Source organism: Lycorma delicatula, chromosome 3 (assembly GCF_047948215.1).
Source record: "Lycorma delicatula isolate Av1 chromosome 3, ASM4794821v1, whole genome shotgun sequence".
NCBI classification, from domain to species: domain Eukaryota; kingdom Metazoa; phylum Arthropoda; class Insecta; order Hemiptera; family Fulgoridae; genus Lycorma; species Lycorma delicatula.
This window is the reverse complement of record NC_134457.1, coordinates 86,078,583-86,103,801: the sequence shown is the minus strand read 5'-3', so window position 1 is coordinate 86,103,801 and position 25,219 is coordinate 86,078,583. Positions and strand designations below refer to the sequence as shown.

Below are 25,219 nucleotides of genomic sequence, written 5' to 3'. Positions count from 1 at the left end.
TAATAAATAAATATTCGGTAAGTTTAGATTTTTCCTTACAAATATCTGATATTTTTTGTTTTATATTATACCATATTCGTCACACACCCGATTCACAGGCGCATCACTTTTTAACTTTTTGATCAACTCAAGCCTCTGTGCAACGTTAAATTCATCCTACTTTTCTTTTCTACTTTCCTCCATAAGGCATGGTTATGATAGTAAAATTATGATAATACAATCCCAGGAAAAAAAGGGTGGAAACCACGAGTAATGAACTACATGTGTTGTTACACTTATGTAAACAAAGTCCCTGCCTGCCAACTAGTGGTCAATTCTCGAAGCAGCGGATATTGTACATTGTTGTCACAGCTCCATTAGTTGCTCATGGGATTTTTAAATTGAGGCGGCTGCTCCAGATTTTATCCGCTGCTTCCAAAATCCGTTAAAGGGAGATTCAAAGTACCGTGATATGAGTGTATATATAAGCGCTTAGAATGCTTTGTTTAAATATTAATAATAAATAAATCCTGCAAATTCTATAGTTAAATTGATAATTTTAATTTAAAAAATCCGTTAAAGAGAGGTTCATAGTACCGAGATATGAGTGTATGTATATATGCGCTTAGAATGCTGATTGTACTTTAAATCACCACCTTATGTTTTAAATATAATACAAAGCGTTTTATATGAAATTACTGAAACGGAATGAAATAGTAAATTGAATAGCAACAAAGAGTGGGATGAAAGCAATTTATAGGAACGTGACATTGTTCGACGTATTACTCGTATTATTATTTTTTTCTTATTTACGTATATATCCTTTAAGAAAGCTGCTATTTATTTTATAATTCTCCACCGTCGTAACAATTCAATTTATTGGGGATCAGTTCTTTCTTCAACTTGCTTTTAAACAAACAATTCCTGATCCGTGTACTAGTACGATATTATTTCCTAAAACGATTTTTGTTCGATCTTTATCTTTTTAATATTTTAAGATAAGCCCATTGCACGTTCGAAAACATTCACATAAAACTTTCATAAATGTTTAATACTTTCATATTAGCTACATATTAAATCATAAACAAAATTTTTGGTTAAAAAAAATTCAATTTGCATAATTAAATTTTTTTAAAAATATAATCAACACAATTTAACTATGTTATAATAACTCTTTTTTTTTTTTTTATTAAATTTAGTTACAAGCGATCCAAGTGACAATCTGCTGCTATCTTACTATTCCAAATTTTCTATGTGAATGCATGGGCAGGAAATAAATGTCTTGCTACAGTTCAAAGTTTTTTTGGAAATTTTTTAGCATTTTTCATTAAATGTTAGGAGGATTTTTAATGAAGAAACATAATCATTAGAGAATTGATATTAGAATCCCAAACTCTAAACAAAGCCATTTAGCCATTTTTTTGACAATCTGTATTACACTTAAATTGATTGAAAACGTGTTTTATGATATTCCAAAAGTTTACAAATAAATATCTTGTTTAGCTTTAATAATAATAATTCGTGTAGTGTACATACCTATAGGTGTCTCAATAAGAACCGGTATTTTAAATTACGCGCAATTTTTTAACTACTAAATTCTAAGCCACTTATTTTATATTTGTCTGATTAAGACTTGAGGTTATTAGAAATTTCACGTTACATGTAAGAGAAACGTTTATTTATTGTAAAAACTCATTACAAAAATGAGAAGTGTTTGGTGAAAATAATGAGAAAATTATGAACTCATTTCTGTAGACATAATACCCACTCGATCAACTCTTGAGGAGTTGATTAAAATGTTCGAGCATGCGTATTTTCTCAAAGATGATACACCGCGTGTGCGTCAATATTCAGGTCGATCTGCACAATACATCGCTGCAGTGAATGAGACTGAAACAATTAATTCTAAAACATCAAATCGCTATCACAATTAAATATTTCCCGAGCTACAGTACTATAAATTTTAACAAAAAACCTTCTTCATGCATACAAAATTCAATTTGAACAAAATCTGATTCTAAGAGACCATCAATAACGAAGAGACTTCGTCAATTGGGAGTTGGAACATCAGGAAGTTGATGAAGAATTTCATTTATAAATATTCTTTAGTGACGAGGCTTATTTCCACCTTAACGACTTCGTGAATAAACAAAACTATCGAATTTGGGGCAGTGAAAACCCAAGGGTAGTTCACAAGCATTCCTTGAATCCACAAAATGTATGGTGCGCAGTTTGGGTAGGGGAAGTAATTAGGCCGTATTTCTTCGAAAACGATGCTGATGTTACTGTTACAGTAAATTCTGTTCGTTATGATGCAACGATCGTGATTTTTTTTCTTTTGCAGAATTGTAAGGTATGGACGTGAAAGATGTATGGTTTCATCAGGACGGTGCGACCTGTCACACAGTACGTGAAACCATCCAATTATTGGAAACAAAATTTCGAAGTAGTGTAATCTCTCTCGTTTTGAAGATCAGAACTGGCCAGCAAGGACGTACGATTTAACACCATGCGATTAATTTTTATCGAGTTATTTGAAGAGTAAAGTGTATGTCAATAATCCACACATTTTTCTAGAGTTGAAGAACGAAATTCGCCGCTATATTAAAAAAATTGACGTATACACATGTAAATATGTAGATGTAAATTTTATTAAAATAGTGGACATCTCCTGACGAGCCGTAGCGGTCATTTAGCTAACTAAAAGTACAGCTTGCTGGTTACATTACAACTCCTACATTGTACTTTATATAACAATAAAAATATTAAATATTGTTGACAAAAAAGTGACTTTTTTGTTAATTAAAATACTGTTTCTTAGTGAGTCACTCTTTATTTCTATGCCACCGTGTCAGAATATGTTTATTTATTACAACATAATAAAAAAGTTGTGTTATTATATCGAGGAATGCTAGCATTAAAATACAATTCATCATGCCACGCCCCGACCTGTAGACCTCCCAAATGGAAGAAAAACTCTTACAAATCTTTTTGTAATTTCAACACATATTATTGTTAATATTTTTTGTTATTTGTTATTTTACAACGTCCTTTCAAATATTTTCTATGTTTTTATTGAATGTAAAGCATCTGGCGTACAAGTGGTATTAGCCAAAGTGCTGGTTTTTTTTAAAGTAATGATTTTCATTATGCTGTCAATTCCTGTTGAACTGTATGAAGCAGTCACTGAAAGGTAAATCGGTTTGGTGCTTGATTAAATCCTGCCTGTGTTCAGGGTTGCCCTTTTGTTTGTGAGTATTATTGGAAAAAATAGATGATCAATGCAATTGAAGAATGTTCGGATCAAGCTGAGATTTGATATGCTTCCGATGGTTGGAAAGAGTGTTGCGGACTAATTTTTGAAAGCTAAACTGGGATCTCTGGGGAAACCCTTATGTAACAGATGAGTGTGATTCAAAATTTATTAATGCTATATTTAAAAATCAGGACGGTTTAGTTAGACCTAAATGTTAGCTTCCTATGAAAATAAAAAACAAAAATTGTGTTTCTTATGAGATAATAAGAGGCAGAGGAAATATATCATAATGATTGCTAATTTTAAAAGGATTTATGGAGGAATGTCTCAATAAATGTTTTTTTTTTGAAGAAGTTGATGTTACAGTATATTTAAATGGGATCAGGTGGTTTATTTTAGATAATTTTACAACAAATCCAATGAAAAGTAGAAAAGTGTTGGCAGCAGAATTTAATTAGTACCCTTTTTATTATTTTTGTTTGCTTTAACATTCTCTGCCAGTTACAACTCTGAATTTTTTCATACTAGCAAACGTCCTCAAGTCATTTCCGTTTCCGTTATAAATTAGTTTATATTTAAGGATAAACTTAATATGTTAATTATTAAGGTATAATTTATTTTCTATTGTTTACTGTATTACATATATTTTTCGTTAAATAAAGTTCATAATTGCCTTCGTGAAAAATGCCTGTGAAACCACTTTACTTCTGAATTTTCCAAGTAAACCAGATGTCCCTAAAGTAAAAAAAAATAAATTTAAGGAAATTAAAAAAAAATTTAATCATTTATCATGTAGTAATAAAATAAGTCTGCTTGATAACGTTGAAGCAGTAAGAAGATTAAATCGGAAACATGAAACGGATGGACTTATTTCAACAATTTCGACTTATTATTGTATAATAATAAAAGTATCATTATAAATTTAAACTCATTATTATTAAAACTCTAAAGGAGCAACCTTTACAAGAAGTATCTACTTCAGTACAATGATTTTACCAATTATTTGATTAAAGGGCAAATGGTAGATACGTAGAGACTTTATATATTAAAAATGGCGGCCATGTTTATTTTTCAATCCATTATATCTCCATAAATATTAGTATTATCAAAATTTATGTTATTTGCTAAAATGTTAAACCTTTTATTTTAAACAAAATGACATTTTATTTTTTTTTTAAATCGGTGAACAAATAGCTGTTATGGCAGAAAATTGATGTAATTATATGTCTGTTTTCATGTCCTCCACTTTACGTTCAGTTCCATGAAATATTAATTGTTTTTATTATTGTTAATTCTAGTATTGTAAATTAGCATGAAATTAAGCAATAATTTTTTCTTAATAATAAACCTAATAATTGACATAAAATTATAACATCAATTTTCTGCCATGGCTCCATTAATTGTTAACCGATTTAAAGAAATAAATCTCATTCTGTTCAAAATAAAAGACTTAATATTTTAGCAAATAACATAAATTTTAATAAAACTAATATTTATGGAGATATAACGGATTTAAAAATAAACATGGCCACCATTTTGTAATTTGCAAAATATTTAAGTCCTGATTTTTTGCTAATTTTAAAACTATATTACCTAGACGTTTACTAAATATTAATGTGATTCATCTATCCGAACTTGAGATATAAATTATTATATAAAAACAACAAAGTCGTGGAAAGTGGGAGAACGAAGGAAAATTGCCATTTTTCCTAATGATATTTTTTGTTTAGTTTACAAGTAGAATCTGAAAAGTATAGCCAGAGCACTATTTTAGAAACACTATAGAATATTCAGGATTTTTTCTCAAATTTTTTAAACTAATATTATTTAGAAATTCATTAATTGTGTAATGTTGTTTATGTAAAATAAAATCGTTTAATTATTTTTAATTAAATTAAAGGGAAGATGTTTTAAACGGTTCGGTAATTTATTAAAGTGGCATTAAAAGTAAAATAAAATTATTTCTACGTAATCGAATTATTATTTTGAGTTACACGAAAACAGTTCTATTGTCTGATTTAATAGAGATGAATAATGTTATTTTTTTTAAATAAGTGACTTCTCTTTTTAACATAAATAGATTATAAATATAAAAATATAGATAAATTGTAATTCTTAATTCTTTTAAATATCGGTTTACATAATGATTTATATTTTTGGATACCAAACAACGAACTGACAGCTCATTTGTATATCTTGATAACTCTTCCTGACTTTTTGTTAGAGCCCCAAGAGATGATATTGTATTTCAGATGCCTAAGCATAATAAATAATTAATAATAATGACAAACTTAGGGTTTTATTAAAGCGCTTTAAAGCAAAACAGTACGGTTTGACTTTGTATATCATGAAAAAGTAAGAACACTTCCATTTAAGAAAAACTAATTTCATTAATCTTTGTAAATATCCAAGTTTATATCAAATTGTGTTCTTAGTTCAAATGTTAATTAATGTTACAAACGATAAATTAAATAAATTATTTTTATTCAAAAAATGAATTTATTCATTAACTCAATAATGATTTTGTTTTTATTCATAATGATATTAAGAAATGGTCAAATAGGATATCTAAAAGAAAAGAGGTAGATTTTGAATAATAATATATTTATTTCTGACAGGCTCTTTTTGCGTTATTCACGCATTTAACCGTAGTTGGATGCACGGTTCAACAATCCTGGCGTTTAAAAAAAGATGATAAATGAATATTTTTTATCAAACAACCATTAACAATAATACATTTAATTCCACATAAACTGAAGATTTTCGATTCTAACATTTTCACTATTTACTCTATTTTACTCCTGTAGTGGGTAGATATATGAAAACAATGTTTACAGTATTAGTTTTTACTGATAATTTACACACATACATTTATTTTTTTAATTTTATTCACGTTTTTCTTAGTTCCCCTTAGTGGAACTAGATGGAGAGATTAGGAGGGAAATTTTCTAACTATTTTCTAACTTTTTAAAACTACACGCATTGATTTCACAGTAACTGGAGTACACTTCATCACATTGATTTCAATTTAATTGCCTATTTTTCGGACTCATGAAAAAAATCCATAAACAAAATACTAGTGATAAAATTAAAAATTAAAAACCCACGAAGCCGTTTTGAAGAAACATATCTACTGCAGCGCCACTGGCGGCTTATAACTGTAATACTAATCTAAGAACCTGCTCTCAGGGAATACCTATGAAATGCAATGAGGTGATACCTATGTAATGTATAAAACCGCATCGAAATCGGTTCAGTAGGTTTTGAGGAAAATTGTAACGGGCACACACAAACACATATATAACTTCTTACCCCAAGCGTACATACCGTCTCTGTTCCGTCGTGTTTTTAAAAATAAATTCATTTTAATAAGACAAAAATAAATTTTACGTAATAATTACGTAATAATTTTGTGTATAAATAGTTAATAATAAACAAGTTATATATTTTTTGTTAAATCCATATTTAAAACGTTTGCAATTGTCCAGTTTTTTTTAAGCGTTAATTTAAAAATATATATATGTAGATAATTTTTTTTTTAAATATGTGTAGGTTGAAATACATGAAATTCGTTCCCGAACTGTATGAAAAATGTCAAGCTTTGAACGGTCACTCTGACCCCTTTATTAGGAATCATTTAAGATGTTTTTTTTTTTTCAAAAATAACCGACTCTCTGAGATTATATATTAGCAAAATATTATAAGGAATTAAACAAATAAAAAAAGAACTTAAAATAAAAACAAATTATAATAAAACCGACTTTAAAAAATGCGTGTTAATATTTTTTTAATTGTGTTTTTAATTTTTTTAAGTTTAGAAATTTTGAAATTAATGTCACATTAAAAACAAGTCCAAATTTTTCTATAAATATAACGCGATGTTAAAAAATAAAAATTAAAAAATTGAAAAACCATTAATAATAGTGTATTTTTGTTCAGTTTATTTCTATTAAAAAAATGTCAGAACTGTAGAAATCAATCAGAATATAGTTGTTTGCTGTTTATATTACGGATATCGAGCGAGGATAAGACAAGGAGATGCATTATTGACTATTTTGTTTAATGCATACTAGAAAAAGTAATTAGGGAATGGCGAAAACACTGCGAAAAAAACAGAATTGAAAAAATAAGTAAGGACCTAAAAAAGATTTCTTGACAGATTACTTAACATTTACAGACGATCTTGCAATCCTATCAAAAGATTTAAAAACACGTTGAAGAAAATGGCTGAAAAAGAGGACCTACGAATATCTTTAAAACAAAATAGAATTTATAAACAAACATAAAAAAATGCACCCAAAGATACGAAAAAGTCAAGAAAGCTGACAGTTTTGAAACTGTCTGCTCTAACAAAGGTATTTGAATACTTTTGAGAAGTAATACAGCCCAGTGGGATACGCAAAGAAGCCGATAAACCTGACTCACAAACGTTTATGGAATGAACAAGAAACGAATCTGAAGGACGAGGTAAGTGAGACATTACACAACAGTATAAGATCCGAGGTACTACACGAAGCCGAATGCACAACCTTAGACCAAAGAAAAATAAACAAAATTGAAAATATAGAAAGGGAAATACTGAGGATAATACTAGGACCCAGAAAATCAGAAGATATTTGGAAGCTAAGAAAAAATTATGAACTTTACCGAAAGGTAGACACGATTAGTAAATACAATCTTGCGTTCTATAGACTTTCAGTGAGAATGGATGAAAACAGATTGATCAAGGAAACAACAGAAAGACAACTTTCAAGTAGTTGAAACATTTCAAAGAAGATCAATAAATCAATAGAAAAATCATAGATAGACACACTTAATCACAGACAGAGGCACGTTCAAATAAAGCTCAAAACATGTGATGAATTCCAGAAGAAAAGAACAAGAACAGAATGAGCTCAGCAAAGCCGAGAAGAACACTCATACAAAATGAAAAAGTAAAGGGAGCCGAAGAAAAGAGATACCAGTAAATAAAACTTATTTATCAAGGTTGTACAGAGAGACCCTTGTCGATTCAAAAAAAAAGAAAAAAGCAAACATAGCTTTTCTCTCCATCTATCAACATTCCCTCGAGTATTCATTTCAAGTCATCTTATTCCACAATAAAATATTTTGGTTAACATTATACAATCGTAGCCTTGAACAACATACATACAACTCATACGGTAAACAAGATAAACCCTAAATAAAATACATTAAATCTATTATAAACACTTTTCTTTACAGTTTTCCAAGAAGTTTACATTATAAAAATATTTCTGAACCCTATTTAAACTTACACATGTAGAACCAATTATTCGACAAACCTTTGCCACGCACGTAATATATCTACAAACGAGTGACTCCAACATTTTAAAAATATCACCTTTTTCCTGTGGTACGTATCCAATTATACAGCAGGCAATGTATTACAAGTACTGCACCTAATAGATACAAACAAATACATTAGTACAAACAATTTCACTGAAAACAGCAATAATAACAAAAGTCGAAAATTTATTTTACATTTTACATGCAAAATGTATTCCAAATAATTCTCTATATTAAACACAAGATAAAACAGTGAAATCTTCTGAAGTAATAAAATAATTAAAATAGTTTAACAATTTAAAAAAAAAAATAAAAATATTAACCATACAATAATTTATTTAGGAATGTAAAAATTGATTATAATTTTATTAAAAACTAGTAAGAAGATGTAATGTGCATACAAATTACAAGAATTCGAATTTATAATATTAATTTGCTGAAACAAACTAATCACTCAATTTCAAAACAAGTCATAGAATTTGCAGCAAACAGACAGAGTGAAAGAGAGAATACTAACCTTTCTACTAGTTTCCTCTTTTTTTTTAGTAGATAGTAAAAATAATTAAATTTTTTCGTACATAAAAATCAATAAAAAAAATTCAGGTTAACGATAAATTTTATAAAATATGATATAAATATTCATCAATAACGACTAAGAGACAAAACCACCACCAACGTTTCTATATCGTACAGTTCCTAAAATATAACATCTCATAAATGGTTAAGTACAAATCTAAAATTTAAGGGATGATTAATTTAGCGGGATTGGTGGAGTAGTTCTTTAATGACAAGTGATCAAAATCAATTTATGTAACTGAAGAATAAAAATGAAAAAATTGTAATAGAAAAAAAAGGTATCTTTTTCCGTTCTCAGCAAAAATATATCATAAAAATCAACAAAATATTAAATATTAATATCATTAAATGTGGAATAAAATTACGTAAATTTTGATACGATTCTTTTTGAAATCGTGAGGATACTTTAAGTCTTTAACACGAATACTGTTTGGTCGTTCAGATGCTCAGAATATAAAAAAAAGTTAATACATCATATAAAGGTTGTAAGGGTAACAGTGTATTCAATTTTCTTTTTTAAAAATCTATTTTGAAAACAAAATACTAAAATGTATGGTAACAAATAATCTTGTATGGTCGACAATGTATAGTCTTGTATGTATGGTCGACAAATAATCTTTTATTTGTTGTAAAATAAAATAAACGTAGTTTAGATTATTTTAACTGAACAAGAATATGATGGGATACATCTAGTCAATAAGCGTAGTGTTTATTAAGATATAAATCTGCTGTCTGTTATTGTTAAGTCATTATTTTCATAAAATAATACCAAGTAACATATGCTTAAATAAAATGTATTTAAAGTTGAAACATGGATGTATATTTTACGAAAATTTATGTAAATCTATATTAATGATTTATCTGATAAACATAAACGTCCTGATACAGTTAGTAACTTTGTCTACAATTCATAAGTGAGTATTAAATACCAACAGTAAGAAAAATGCTCCCATTCCTTCATTTTTATTTATCTGCAACTTAGTAGTATTATTAGCAGAAGATCGCACTTGATACAGCGTGGATACAAAAACCACTTATTGTCAAACGGTGTTGTTGTGAGACACAATTGTGTCAACTCTATTTTTAGATATTTAAAAAAAAAGTCTGCAGAAGATTGCTAATTACATAAAAAATTAGGAGTAGAAACATAAAAAAATTATCAAACTTAAACAAAAGAAGTTAACGCTGATGGATATTTTTACATATTAAGTGCAGTAGTCTTGGAAATGTTATAATTTTCAACTTAGCAATCAGCTTATTAAAAAATTATTGTAAAATATAAAAAATTCCTCTCGCAAAACAATTTTTTTTTTGGTTTGATGAACGGCTTCACTAAATTGCCAACAAATAAACAAAATTTTGTAAAAAAGTCTTAAAAAATTAAATTCTGAGAAAGTTCATATAGGTAGCATTAATTAAACATTTACGGAAAAAGATTTTCTTTACGAAGTATTCGCCAAATTATACAGCGCGACAAACCGGTGCAATTTTAAACTTATGAAGTACTTAGCTTCAGGATACCGAATTACGTTTTTCTCTTTATCAACACGACATAGATCTTGGAATTTTAATAGAATTACGAACATGATGGAAAAAAAGCGATTGGGCGTAAACACTACAATACTAAAACAAGGTTTTCAAATTTAAAAATCATTCTTGATATTTCCGATTTGTACCTAGAATATTTCCATTACAATAGCCGTATAAAAAAGCTATTCCTGCATATTTTTAATCTCAAAACTGAAAAGGCATTTTTACAGATTGGCATTTTGTTCTTTTTTAATTTTGAAAACGTAAAAAATTATTCAAATGAAATACATAAATTTCAGTTAGTCTTCAGCTCTTAATAATGCCAACTTACAAAATAAAAAGTTTCTAAATTATTTTTTTCAAAACTACTTCTTAATAATCAACTTTTTTTTCTTAATATTTTCAATATACGAATATGCATGAAACTTAAGTAGCTATTAGACCATAGTCTTACACATCATTTTATTATTATTATTATTATTATTATTATTATTATTATTATTATTATCCCACACTTTCACAGCTTTTACTTTTGCCGTTGACATTCCTTAAACTCGGAGTAATTTATACCAACTAGATTAGGCTTGCTATTGTTGACTAATTGCCTTACGGGCAACATGGCAGGTGTCAATTATCACGCTCCTTTGCATTAGCGCATGGATCTTCCACTAGATCTTCAGTTTTTCAAGACTGTTGTGCAAAGTAGATGGTATTATTCCCTCCGCAGATATAATTATTGGGATTATGTAAACTTCTTTTTGATTCCACATTTCTTTAATTTCAAAAGCAAGATCAGTATATTTCTGCAGCTTCTCATTGTGTTGATGTTGTTACTTGACGGGATGGCTACGTCTATTAAGTAAGTTACTTTTTTCATTTTATCAACTACTACTATATCTGGCTTAACAGTTGATGGGTTTTGCTGTTACAATTCCCTGGTTCCAGAAACGTTTTGCGTTGTTGTTCTCAAAAAAGGAGGCTGGCATACAAGTATAGAAGGGCCCTTTTTGAAACTCTAACTTGTATCTTTCGCAGAGTTCTATGTGAACAATTTTTGCCATGTTATTGTGCCTCCTGGTGTACTCTGTCGCAGCTAGAATCGGACAACCAGTGATTATATGGTCTACTGTTGCATTGTGTTGCATACATAGTCTACATTTATTGTCTACATTCATAGTCTACATTTGTTGTTTATCAACAACAAATTTAGGATAAGCAAACCAAAAAAACACGTTTTCAACGTTTAAATGTATTCTTTAAGAATAAATCTCTTAAAATTTCTCGTTGCTACTACTTGATCCTGTATGCTACATACAAACCCCTCCGTCTCAGAATGTAACTTCCCTGCACAAACCAATTATTTGAAGCTGCTTTGTCGACTCCTTCCCGCTCTTACATATAATTTTATTATTATTATTTAATAATTATTTTATTATTATGCAATATTTTTCTGCAACTTTTCTATTTGATTTGTTTTTAATCAAAGACGTTTCAGCTGTTATTATTTACTTAGATTTTCTCAGAATTAAATGTTCTACAAATCGATTTTTAAAGTTTGATTTGTTTAGTAGCAATTTGACGAAGTTAATGAATGTCGAACCCAAAAAATGTTGTTTTGCGAAGTTTTACAATAATTTTTTTCAAGAATTACTAGATTACTGTTTTGGGACATATTTTATTAAATTTTTCAGATCAGATCTATTTGAAAACATCAAATAGATGACTTTCTATTTACTTATAGATAGTCATCTATTTAATATAAATTTCTATATTTAATTACGCCTTCATTTAAATTCCAAGAATTTCCTTATGCCTGCATCTACTTTGGAGTAGACTTCAGGAAAAACTTTTTACAAGCTCGAAACAAGTTCAAAATTCAAAAAGAAGCGTTCCATATTTACATGATTTTTTTTTTATTTTCATTTTATAACCTGTCCTGTCATTCCATTTCTTCATAAGATATCTTGTATATTTTATGGCTGTATTAATCCTACCATAATATGTTGTACTTCTATGGGTATATTGATATATTATAAACTGTATTTAGTAATTATAATTTAAATTTTAAAGCATTCAAAACATGCAAAATCAGATATTAATAGATATAAATTTAAATCTCCTACTCTTAAGAAAATATAAGTAAGAAAAAATACTACAACGAAGATGTAATAATAAATAAGTAAAATCTTAAAACGAATGATTGACCGTTAGGTTTGCAGCACTTGAAATTGTAAACGTTTTGATACGGTCTTTTACTTGAATAAGTCACGTACTGCTTTAATGGCTATATGTTGGTGAGGGGTAAGTGTTGTGACGTGATATATAACTGTTACATCACTTGTTAGAGCTTTTTGAGTCTTTGCGGTTTACCATTAGTCCATGAGTCCCATAATTTTATTAAATGATTTTTGTTCCACTTCCGATAACATTTATTTATATGATTTTTAATGTGAGTGTCGATGTGAATTTTGACTACGTACGTGCAGAACAATTAAATTTATAATAATCAAATATTTACCCATTTATAAATGTTTTAATAAAACATTTGCAAAATAATTTTAATAAGTAAATACGTAAATTAAAATTAATGTAAAAGAGATATCTGAGCGATTTGATTCAGCGCCCGAATTCTATATTCAATTTCTTTTTCCTTAATATTTATGCTAAAATTTGTCATTTCAGTTCACTAATACCCGACGCTACGCTGCATATAACACATAAATATAATCTGAAAAACAAATATTGCAATCAAATATTTAAAAAAAAAGATTAAATATCAATTTCTACCAAGAATAAAACTAACATTGGAGTTTTTTTTATAATCTTTTATCTTTTTACTTTTTTCAATACATTGAGCTGAATGTACTATTTTGATTATTTTTATAAGGAAATATTATCAGGGTGGTAATTATTTTTAAAATTTAACAGAAGGCGCGAAATTTTATAATTATTAACTGGTATAAAATAGTAAACAGAGAACATTGAAAAAATAAAGTAATATCTACTTTCTATTATTTATTACAAGAGGAGGAAAAGCAGTACTTAAAAAAAGAAATTTGGTTCGTATACGTACATTCAAACCATTATTATTTGCAACGGAGGTTTTAAATTGAAACGATGCGATGTGCTGACTGGAATTTTTATATCGTGCGAGTTGCACACCAATGAATCTCAAGAACAACATACTTTATTTTAAAATGACCTATTTTATCTGAGAACTTGGTAGTTATTTACCCACAGTGATTTTTTTATAATTGTTACGGTAACTCGTTTGAGTGCAATTTTCTAGTAGTAATAAGCAACAACAATTTAATTTGATTGTTATATAAACAATAAAAAAAGTTTGATAAGTTATAAATATAAAATAAATCTTATTATAACTAATCTGTTATATTAGTCATTTGTTTCATTTGTACTAGGCTACAGTTAAATTATTTCAATGCTCATTTTATTCAGGTGATTTTTCTTATGTATAATAATGATCGTAATATATTGTTATTCTTTATGGATGTCCAGATTTCGGTCGTTTTCGGAAACCGTAGAGGTAAATGTGTACGATAAATTTATTCGTCTTTTACGATCACTCATAAATACTTAAAAGGTGCAAATAAACTGTGTTCTAAGTGGTTAAAATTAATCCTTTTTTAAAATAAAAAAATAACAATAGGGATAATTATGAGGAGTACAATGTGTAAAGAAGTAATTACAAGTTCTCTTTAATAAAAAACGGAGAATATTTTGCATGAAAAACTGAGTAAAATTATAAAACGAGAACTATATGACTTGACCTCGAAACTGCACCGTATTTTTTAAATTTCTTTTAATTAATTAACGAATGACTCCAGAAAGAAGCAATCTCCATCGTTGCCAAAAAAATTTATTCAGTAAAACATTTATTTCAAATACGTAATACAACACCAAATAAACGAAATTTTATTTTCAATCATTAATGACAAAAAGATAACAATCTAATTTGTATATAGAATTTTTTTTTTAAATTCTGGAGCATATTTTTTCGTGACGGAATTTTTACCTTTATCCTTAAATCTTTTATTCAGCTTTGCAATATCAACAAACCGTGCATATCAAATGAATTTATACATTCCTTAATTAACTCTGTTTTTTGGCTGTAAAATGACTTCTATTTACATAAAAGTGTGATAAAAATTATAATTTTTTGTTTGAAATTGGCGCAAATATAACTTTACATACCATATTTTCACCCATTTATATATTTAAATACAGGCCATAAAGACTAATTATATATTTTTTTCTGGATTTTAACATTCACTGTACGTTTTATTCAACTTAAAATTGGAAAAAATAAATTAAGTTATTTTAGCCAAAAATATTTAAAGAAAAATTCTGACATAAGAAAATAACTTAATATTTTTTTTGTTTGTCATATTTACTAAAAAAAAATTTAGAGATATTTAAAAGTGTAATTTTAATATCTTCTTTTATTGATATGATATTTTCAGATTATATTTTAAGAGTATAATCTTTCTTATAAAATATTGCCTCTAGAAATTTAAATAAGTTATATTTGGCTCACTGAACCAAATGATAATCCAAATATCAGTAGTAGGTAAGCTTCTATAACATTCGATTCTATATTCTGCAAACGTATATATACATAAATATATGCATACATACATATATTTTTACGCTCGTGCGTGCGCGCGCACACATACACACACACGGAGATAGATAGAGAGAGAGAGAGAGAGATTCATACAGATCCAGAGAGAGAAAGATTCATTCAGCAGAATCATTCAAATTAAAATCAGATTTAAAATATATCAGTTATTAAAGAACATAAGACCATATAAAAATACTTCAAACATATTAAAATACTGCAAAAAAAAACGAATAGTCGCTTAACGTGTTTGAAATAATTGGAATAAAAATATCAGATCTCAAAGATAATTTAAATAAGTATCGAAATTTTACAATGTTTTTCTCTGTATTATGAACGGTGATTTGTTATACATAAATATAAGGTATACATTACATTATCTAATTTGTTCTTTCTATTTAAGTTTTTATAGTAAGTATTTTTGTGCGCTATCGAGTTGCTTAAAAAAAAAAAAAAAAAATAGCCGGAAAATAATTCACGCTCTAGTGCATTACTTCATTTAATTTGCGGAAATCACATCCGTGTTTCTGTAATAAGAAGTTCACTTAAATTTTTATTATTGATTGATCAATCCTTTTAAATAGTTTTGATTTTTGTCTTTTTGCAGAGCCATGCAACTTGCAAATAAAAACTCCATTCGTTCACCTTCTTTACATACGTAAGGAAATTTATAAAGAAAAAAAGAACCTAAAACTTCAAAGAACGACATTTTACATCAAAGCCGCTTGACAATGTCAACACATTCTATATTTTTAAATAAGAGAATGCATATGCTTCTCCTAGTTCTGAATTTTTTCGTGCTTTTACGCAGAATTACTATTTACAATATTTAAAATGGAATACTCTTTTTTTTTGTATAGGATTTCGATAGATATATGTTAATTATTGATAAATAATTAAAAGATTAATAGATTTTTAAATCGTGGCTAATTAAATAAATGAGTCGTGATCAATAAGTTGGTTTCAGTTTTCTTCCCATTTTAATTAATTTAATTGTAACAGTTATAACTTATTTCTTTCTTAAAATAAACTTGGTATTTTTAAAAAAAAAACTGTAAAATTAAAATTATTGCCATTAATCTTGTTAATTTACATCTTCAATTAATAAAATCAGAATATACTTAAAGCTTCCTTTGTACAGTTACTTGAAATAAAGAGCGCTCAAAAACCTACAAAAAAGAGAATAATTACTGATAATAGTAATATTATTTTTAGATGATAATACTTTTTTTAGTAATTTTTTTTAATTGTATTTAAAAACTAGATAACCATTTCGATTTTTAAACGATTATAATCTATATATATTGAAGGATTAATATTAAAAAATAATTATTATAAGGAATAATGAAAGCACGCTACAAAACAAATATTTCTATCAGACTTTACTAAAGAGAAATAAAACCAACTGTTCTCTAGAAACGAATGAAGAAGTGTTGTTTCAATCAGTTCATAAAGTTAGTTTTAAAACAATGTAAACCGCTAAAACTTCCAACTTAGATTGCTCGCTACGAATTAACGAACTCCCCTCTTACTTTAAGAAAGATAGTTATTCTATCAACTTAAAACAAAATAATAATTTATTATTATGTTTTAATTTTCTTCTCCTTTCAATTTTGTTCATAAGAATAAAATTGAAATTCTCAAAATTGAAAGGAAAGAATAACTGTTTTCTGTTTTTATGATTGAAAATTTTCACAAAGAAGATATCTAATAAATTTCCAATTTATTTTTTTTTATATATATATTAATTCCTTAGTAACTACTAATAATGGATGTTTAACACCGAATTGATGATCTAGTTTTATACTTAAGTAATTTTTTTATAAACAATTTTTTCAGCAATTGATTGTTAGTAAATTCATTTATTGTACTAGTTTTAGTACCCATTCTTTGCATGGACTCTAAATTTTTATTCAAAGTCCCACTTCGGGTTAAAAAAAAAGCAAAATTAGGGAAGTAGGAATATTATTAATGACCAAGCCAGTGAGATAATTTCCATAAATGTTGTACCTCTACAATACGACGTCAATCCGTTAAATGTTTTCAGCACTTTCGAATATTAAATGCAAATACATATTAAATATATTTACCGTAATTAGAAAATCATTGTTCATCCTGTTGAATCCTTTGACAAGAAAAGTTTATAATAATATTTTCAACAGTTGCCAAAAAAAAAATTTCAAGATTTCGCACGATCTACAAATGTATTTTTCTGCATTATCTAGATCTACTAGTATTATTTTCTTATCAAAATTATTATTTGTTAGTCTCCATAGTGTATAGGATGTCTGTAGTGATGGTAGATGACTTGACACAAGAAAAACGTCAACATTAAAATGTCATACAATACTCAAAAATAATAAAATATTTTATTTTTGTACCTGCTCCCAGAGAAATAGCATCAATTTAAAAAAAACTCACCCATGCCATTCAATACTCAGAAGTTCCTGTCACTCAGTCACCAGAAACGTTATTGTAATCAGACCGACATATTCGAAGGATACATGAATTTAGTTTTCATTAATATTAAAAATGTTGCCAGTACAAAGAAAATTCTCAACGTTCTTGATGAAATGGTCATCAATACTGAGCATATCGGCCAGTTTTCATCTTTCCGGATGACTGAATGAACATAAATTCCAGTATTCAGAAAATGATCTTCATCTGCTTTACGAAAGTTTATTTAATTATAAACTTGTAACAATTTATTGCCATGTAAAGAATTCTGTGAGAATGTTTGAGTGATAGACGTATATAAATATATATTTTAACTGAACATAAATAAATAAATCTTTAAGTCCGATCGTTACATAATAATAAATTATATTGATCATTTCAGAAATGGATAGATCGAAATGAAGTTTAGATAAATAAAGGAACTGCTCCCTTATTTGCCTAACTAAATTAAGGAAAACCGTGCTAAATCAGTGCAGCATCACAAAATACACGATTGATTATGAGGAAATAAGATCAAAAAACGTGTATTTCAATTTTAAGAGGTGTTGGTTGATTTTTTTGGAAAACTGTTTGAATTATTTACGTATGCAATAAAACAAATTTGCTTTAATAAAGTTTTCTCTAAAATTCCTCCAAAGAAAATTGAAATTGTTTTTTTCTTGATATCCTCCATCCCCTTAACGAATCTTAAAAAAATTAATATGATCATTGCCCCATGTGTAGAAATATTTGAGCCAAATTTAAAGAAAAATGAGTTTTGTCAATCTTGAGATATAAGGCCCAAAGCAGTACGACCCACATATGTACATACGTACATACATGGTTTAGATCTTTACGTTTTTAAACGTAAAGCTAATGTAGTTTTAATGTAGCTAGTCTAACTTTATTTGCCGGGAAAGTAAAATAGATTCATTAAATTCCCGTATTAATTATTTTAAAATATTAACACCCGAAATAAAGTAAACACATGAGGATACAAAATATTAAATAAAACCTACACAATTACTGATAATTCAGAAAAAATTAACGAAAATTATTTAAGCACATATTTATGTATGTTAAACGAGGTATAGAAAATTCAAGTTCTTTTAAATTTGTTGAATTAGTATTATATATAAAATCCACCGATAGATTAATATTACTTGTTAAATAAATTAGTGGGATGATTTTTTTAAATTCTTTTGTAATTTATAAAAAATTACAATTGAAATATAACTAAATGGAAAGCAATTTCAATAACTCATTATATGGAAATACTAAAAACTTTCTTGCATCGGAGAAATCAATTACCGACCACTCCTGAGAAGTGTGGTTAATTGAATCCCAACCACTGAAGTGCAATGTTATCCATTGTCTAATAACCAAATCCGTATAAAAGCAACTCACTTTTACTAGGAGTCGAAGGTTTTGCTTCGAAAATTAATGTTACTAACGTTTGATGATAACTAAATACCAAATGTCTTTTTCTATCAGACCGATATTATTGACTAATTCTCAGAAAATTAAGATTTAGAAAGCAAAGGATATTATGAACTATTTTATATAAAAGTAAATAATAACGTAGGATAAAATTAGAAAGGGTACAATTTCTAAAGAATTTACTAGCTATCACCGTGTCATATACAGATCTAAGATTTTAATAATATTTTTCAAAGTATGTTGTTATCAGATAAACTTATCTTGCTGTATTTGTAGATGTCAATATTGCAAGAATGTAAATGTTATGCGAAATATATTTCTGAAACGCGTTATTTAAAAAAAAAAGCTTATCTTTCATGGCTTCTAACCTTCCTAGATCTGTCAGTGAGTATTATCTTTCTATATAAGACTATATGAAATTGAAAGTCAATTTCAGAAGGCCAAACAGATAACTGAAGGTCTCCAGTCTAACTGGAGATAAACAATATGATTAAAATAAGTACCGTAAAACAATATGATTCAAATAACAAGGAAGCTTTACAGAAATGTATATAGGTCATCATTTATAGGATGTAACTTAAAAATAATAATAATAATACATCTAGAATGTAAAATGTGTAAATTAAAATGGTAAGTATTTTACTTTAAATCTATTAATAGTTTTTCATTATAATATTTTTCTAAGTAGTTTTATTCATTTTAAAACTGTCTAGTTTTTCTGCCATTATTGTTTAATTGTAAATATTTGTTATGACGTTTAAATTATTAATTTATCAATATAAAAATATATTGTATATTTCTAATAATTATTCAAATTTATCAGCTCTTTTTTTATATGTTGAAGCAACTTTTTGTTAAAAAAAAATGTTATTTACTAAGTTAAAAATAAATGTTCTTGCATGAAATATTTAAAATTTACACTATTTAATAAATTTATTACAAAGTAATAGAGAATTATTTTCAATTTAAAAACTTTAAACTTTTTCTTTTACCCATTTATTAACAACAAATACAAATATGATTTATTTCATTAATTTTTTTTTTTTTACTTTTTAGTAGAAATAAAACGCGTTAATTAAAGTTATTATACTGAAAATAGCTACTTTTATACAAAACAATTTAAATAAACGTAATTATTTATTCTTCATTAAAATCAAGCACAATTAGATTTTTAAATTAATATTTAATTACTACGTATTAATCTGTATTTCATGTGATTTACCGTGACGTAATTAGTCCTCGTCTGAAAAGATACAGCGGGGTGAGCTTATGTTTCGTTTGAACCGAGTAAATTTTATTCATTCTTTTTTCCATTAATGGATTCATTAGCTTTTAATAAAATTTTACAAGAATCAACTTATAAAAGAAACATCCATCCTACGAAAAAGTTGATAGTAAAGATTAAGTTTTATACTATAGTAAACCTTGAAAAAGTTGATAGTAAAAATTAAGTTTTACACTATAGTAAACCTTGAAAAAGTTGATAGTAAAGATTAAGTTTTTATACTACAGTAAACCTTGAAAAAGTTGATAGTAAAGATTAAGTTTTATACTATAGTAAACCTTGAAAAAGTTGATAGTAAAGATTAAGTTTTATACTATAGTAAACCTTGAAAAAGTTGATAGTAAAGAGTTTTACACTATAGTAAACCTTGAAAAAGTTGATAGTAAAGATTACGTTTTATACTATAGTAAACGTTGAAAAAGTTGATAGTAAAGATTAAGTTTTATACTATAGTAAACCTTGAAAAAGTTGATAGTAAAGATTAAGTTTTATACTATAGTAAACCTTGAAAAAGTTGATAGTAAAGATTAAGTTTTATACTATAGTAAACCTTGAAAAAGTTGATAGTAAAGATTAAGTTTTATACTATAGTAAACCTTGAAAAAGTTGATAGTAAAAATTAAGTTTTACACTATAGTAAACCTTGAAAAAGTTGATAGTAAAGATTAAGTTTTTATACTACAGTAAACCTTGAAAAAGTTGATAGTAAAGATTAAGTTTTATACTATAGTAAACCTTGAAAAAGTTGATAGTAAAGATTAAGTTTTATACTATAGTAAACCTTGAAAAAGTTGATAGTAAAGAGTTTTACACTATAGTGAACCTTGAAAAAGTTGATAGTAAAGATTAAGTTTTATACTATAGTAAACGTTGAAAAAGTTGATAGTAAAGATTAAGTTTTATACTATAGTAAACCTTATCCTTTACGGATTTACTTGTAAAAAAAAGAACTATAGAAATTTCCATATCTGTTAGTACAGTGCAATCGATTCATGTAAGCATGAAATACAATGAAAATCTAGTAGTCGTTCAGTTAATTTATTTTGTTGTAAAACAGTGCGAAGCAATTTTACACTTATGGTTAAGGCGCATTTGAGATTTTTTATCGCGTGACTGATCAGTCAATTTTATGAAGTCAAATGCTAAAAATGTTGTATGACTGAATTTATTAAAGCTTCTTTACATTTCTATGAATCTGTGCGCACTAGTTGAATTATTGTCATCAGTATTGGTGAGGTAACATTTAAATTTGTGGTGAGGTAGTTTTACTCCTTTAATCAAAAAATGTTATGAGCTTTATTTTGGCTGCAAAATTAGTAACCAAGACAATCAGTGAGCCCCCTCCCGTTTGTTGTGCAACTGTGTCAGACTCCTTACAAGCTGGTCAAAGGACTCTCCGCACATGAACTTTGCTGTTCCAATGATTTGGCGGAAACTAAAAGATCATGACACCGATTGTTACTCTTTGTCAAACTAATATTGCGGGCATTAGTTAAAAATCAAAGCACACTATTTCATATACTAATTTACCATCTGCCATGAGGCGCATGGCAGTACAGTAAAGTACAGTAAAGAACTTTGCCTTTGCCTAAACCATCAGAAAATATCATACTTAGCGATGATTAACAAAACAAAGATTTTGCAGAGAATAATGATGATTTAAGGGTTGATCCAAACTATGAAGCTTCGTGTTCGTCTGGTGAACCACATATATTGACATAAGAGGGTTCATTGACATTGTTATTAAACACAGAAATATTTTTTCTTGAAGAATTTTTTTGTATTTATAGATGGACCTGTTTATGTAATAATTTTGGCTGTAATGGAATTATTTGGACATGAGTACAAAACAGAGGAATGACGTTTGTTTAATGATTCATCTAAAGCTAGCTAAAAGCCGTGATTCTGCACATTGCGAATGAGTTTCCATCACTGCCAATAACTTACGCAACGGATCTGAAAGAAACTTTCGTGAACATGAAACTTTTTAGATAAAAAAAAGTATGAAGAATTTCAGTAGAATATCTGTATTGACTTGAAATTAATTCCTCTGTTGCTAGGTCTTCAAATTAGTTTCACCAAATAATGTTGTTTTTTTGCGAATGGTACAGCAGAGACCGAAAAAATCATTACGTACAGAAAGAGTAGCAAAACTGAACAGCTTATTTTAGTTAAAAGTTTTTATTTTTTATTTTTTATTGTACTATTGTTTTCATTGTTGACTGTACTGTTATCATTATTATTAACACTTACTTGAAATTTGCATTAGATGTCCAACTCTTTTGCAACTTCACAATCTTCTCTGCCTTGAATATGTGGATCTCTTATTCCATCGCTAAAAAAAAGGACTCCCTCAGCCATTTCCTGAATAGAAAAATTTAGGTTAAACCTTAATCATAGTTGTACCCGAAATAATAATAATAAAGGTTTTAAAAACGTAGAAATTGTTAATGGAAATGTACACCTTCTGATAAGCAATAAATAAATTATTCTGTGGATTTTAAATAAATATACAGAAAATTTTTTTTTTTTGTTAGAGTTGTTTAAAAACTTTTCCACAGTCATTCAGTCGTCGAGGTTTCGCTTGAAAATCCGTTTTGGTGTTGGCTAATACAAATTTTAAAACTACAATTAATTCAATTTGGTTCGAAACTTTAAGTAAGAGATTATCAGTTTGATAATTTTATTTAATTATACATTTTTCATATTTATTTATTTTTATTTGTAAATTATAACGTGAAATAGAAAATTAGAAATAAATACATTTTGATATTCAATAAAAGGATGTGATAATGAATTAAGTGGTAATTCGTTTTTACATTAATTTATTTTTACATTCGTTTTATCTTATTTTTCCTCTTCTGTCCCTTACATCATTACAATGATGCAGATCCTCCATTGTTCATTGTTTCTTTAAAGCAGCCTCATCTCATACAAAAATTATTCTTGTTTTTCCTCTCAAGCTTTGCATTTTACCTTCAATGGAATTTTTTTTTCTTTCTGTTACTTCATTGTTTTCTTTCCTCTGTTTGAGGCTGAAGGCTGAGTTTTAAAACATTCTGCTTGTTCTTTTTGATTCCTTTAGGTTATTTCATTTTTCATTTGTTGTTTAGTAATCAAAGTTCCATACTTCAATGTACTTCCCATTTCTCTTTATAAGTTTTTTGTTTTATTCTATAAAAAGTGAAAAATTACATTTCGTGGAATTACGAGTGTGTGATTTCATGAAATAGTGTCGCGTGTTCCGTACAACAAGGATATTGAGGGAGTAACAAACATAAACGTTGTTTATAAGTACGATTTATTACTCTAAAAATATATAAAATAAAAAAATAGTAAATATATATAACTTGTAAAATATTAATTCAAATTAAAAAAAAAAAATTAATTTAATGACAATTAAATTATAAATACCAAAATAGAGTCCGATTTACCAAAAACTTTATAATTACAGTAGAAACAAATATTGCATACAATAAGATAACAATAGAAGAATTTATAATTCATACAATTCACTTTCTGCAAGTATTATTACTTTTACTGTTTAAAAAAGAATTATCCTATATTTTATGAATGAATAGAATACTGTCACTTTCATTCCTATTTACAAATGACACACCGAAGTGTTTATTGTTTTCAACTACTGTGCAAAATGAAATACTCCTGACGCACTCTTCAGTTGTGGTTACCAAACACTTACTGTTATCTCTTTTATTGCACGCAGCACCGAACTCGGGCTTGCAAAACTTCCATCTCTTCGCTGATCTCCGTTATATTTATATCTCATAGCCTCCAGAAGTAGTACCAACCCATCTTTTTGATTGTTCAAAAGTAATAATTTTCATTTTCTGCGCCTTCTTCGCTTTTCTTAAAGTTCTTTTCTATAAAGAATCCCGTTGAGTTTCTTTTAGATTCTTTTTTCTTTATTTTCTCTTTGTTTCTTCTTTCTGGAAGAAACCCATTACAATATATTTATCGTATTTCTTTGAATTTTATTATTTTATTTGTACTTTGATCATTGTTTTTACATTTGGATCTAATAATATTATAGTCCTCTTTTAATCTGATAATCTGATGTGCATAATTTACTTATATTATTTTTTTACAGATGTGGTAGAATGAGTGCAACAACTCCCGCTACGTGGGACTGGACCGCCAAACCGACACTGGTCCTGTTTCCAACATGGACAGTGGTACAAGTCGGTCCAAATGAAACATTTATAGTACCAATTGAAATGCGATTCAATGATGGACATCTAATATCAATAATTGTGTATTCAATACTGCTGATCGTATCAGCAATTGGGAATATTACAGTTTTATGCATAATTTTAAAAAGACGACGTAAAACTCGAAGCACACATATCAATACAATGTTAATGCATTTAGCAATCGCTGATTTATTGGTAAGTTTTTTTTTTAGTTAATTTTTCTTACGAACATTAAAATATTTAAAATATAATCTTTGTTATTAATTTATTTTTCATTATTAATTTGATGCACTGGTTGTTTTTCTTTATCTCTTAGGCTCAACATAGTTAGTTATTTATTTTGAAATTCTAATATTAATTTAATATTTACTTTCCGACTTTATTTATTTATAACCTACACTACACTTCTGTCTGTTCAAAATTTACTAACCTTTAAAATCATAAAAAAGCTTACCTACCTTCATCTTCATTTTTGTTAGATCTCAAGATCTGTGTTACATATACATATGTATATTTTTATCAATTTATATCAAAAATTCTTTATTTTGTACTAAATTAAT

The 25,219-nt window shown here is 27.3% G+C and overlaps 1 protein-coding gene across 5 annotated transcripts in view; it reads left to right on the top strand.

Annotated features, from left to right (window-relative positions):
* LOC142321764 (adipokinetic hormone/corazonin-related peptide receptor variant I-like) overlaps positions 1-25,219 on the top strand; it is a 737,321-nt gene that overhangs the window by 366,381 nt on the left and 345,721 nt on the right. For all 5 annotated transcript variants that reach the window (XM_075360128.1, XM_075360129.1, XM_075360130.1 and 2 more), the window contains one exon: positions 24,557-24,854. In XM_075360128.1, coding sequence (XP_075216243.1) covers positions 24,567-24,854 — 288 coding nt within the window. In that variant the 5' untranslated portion in view covers positions 24,557-24,566. The remainder of the gene's footprint in view (positions 1-24,556; positions 24,855-25,219) is intronic.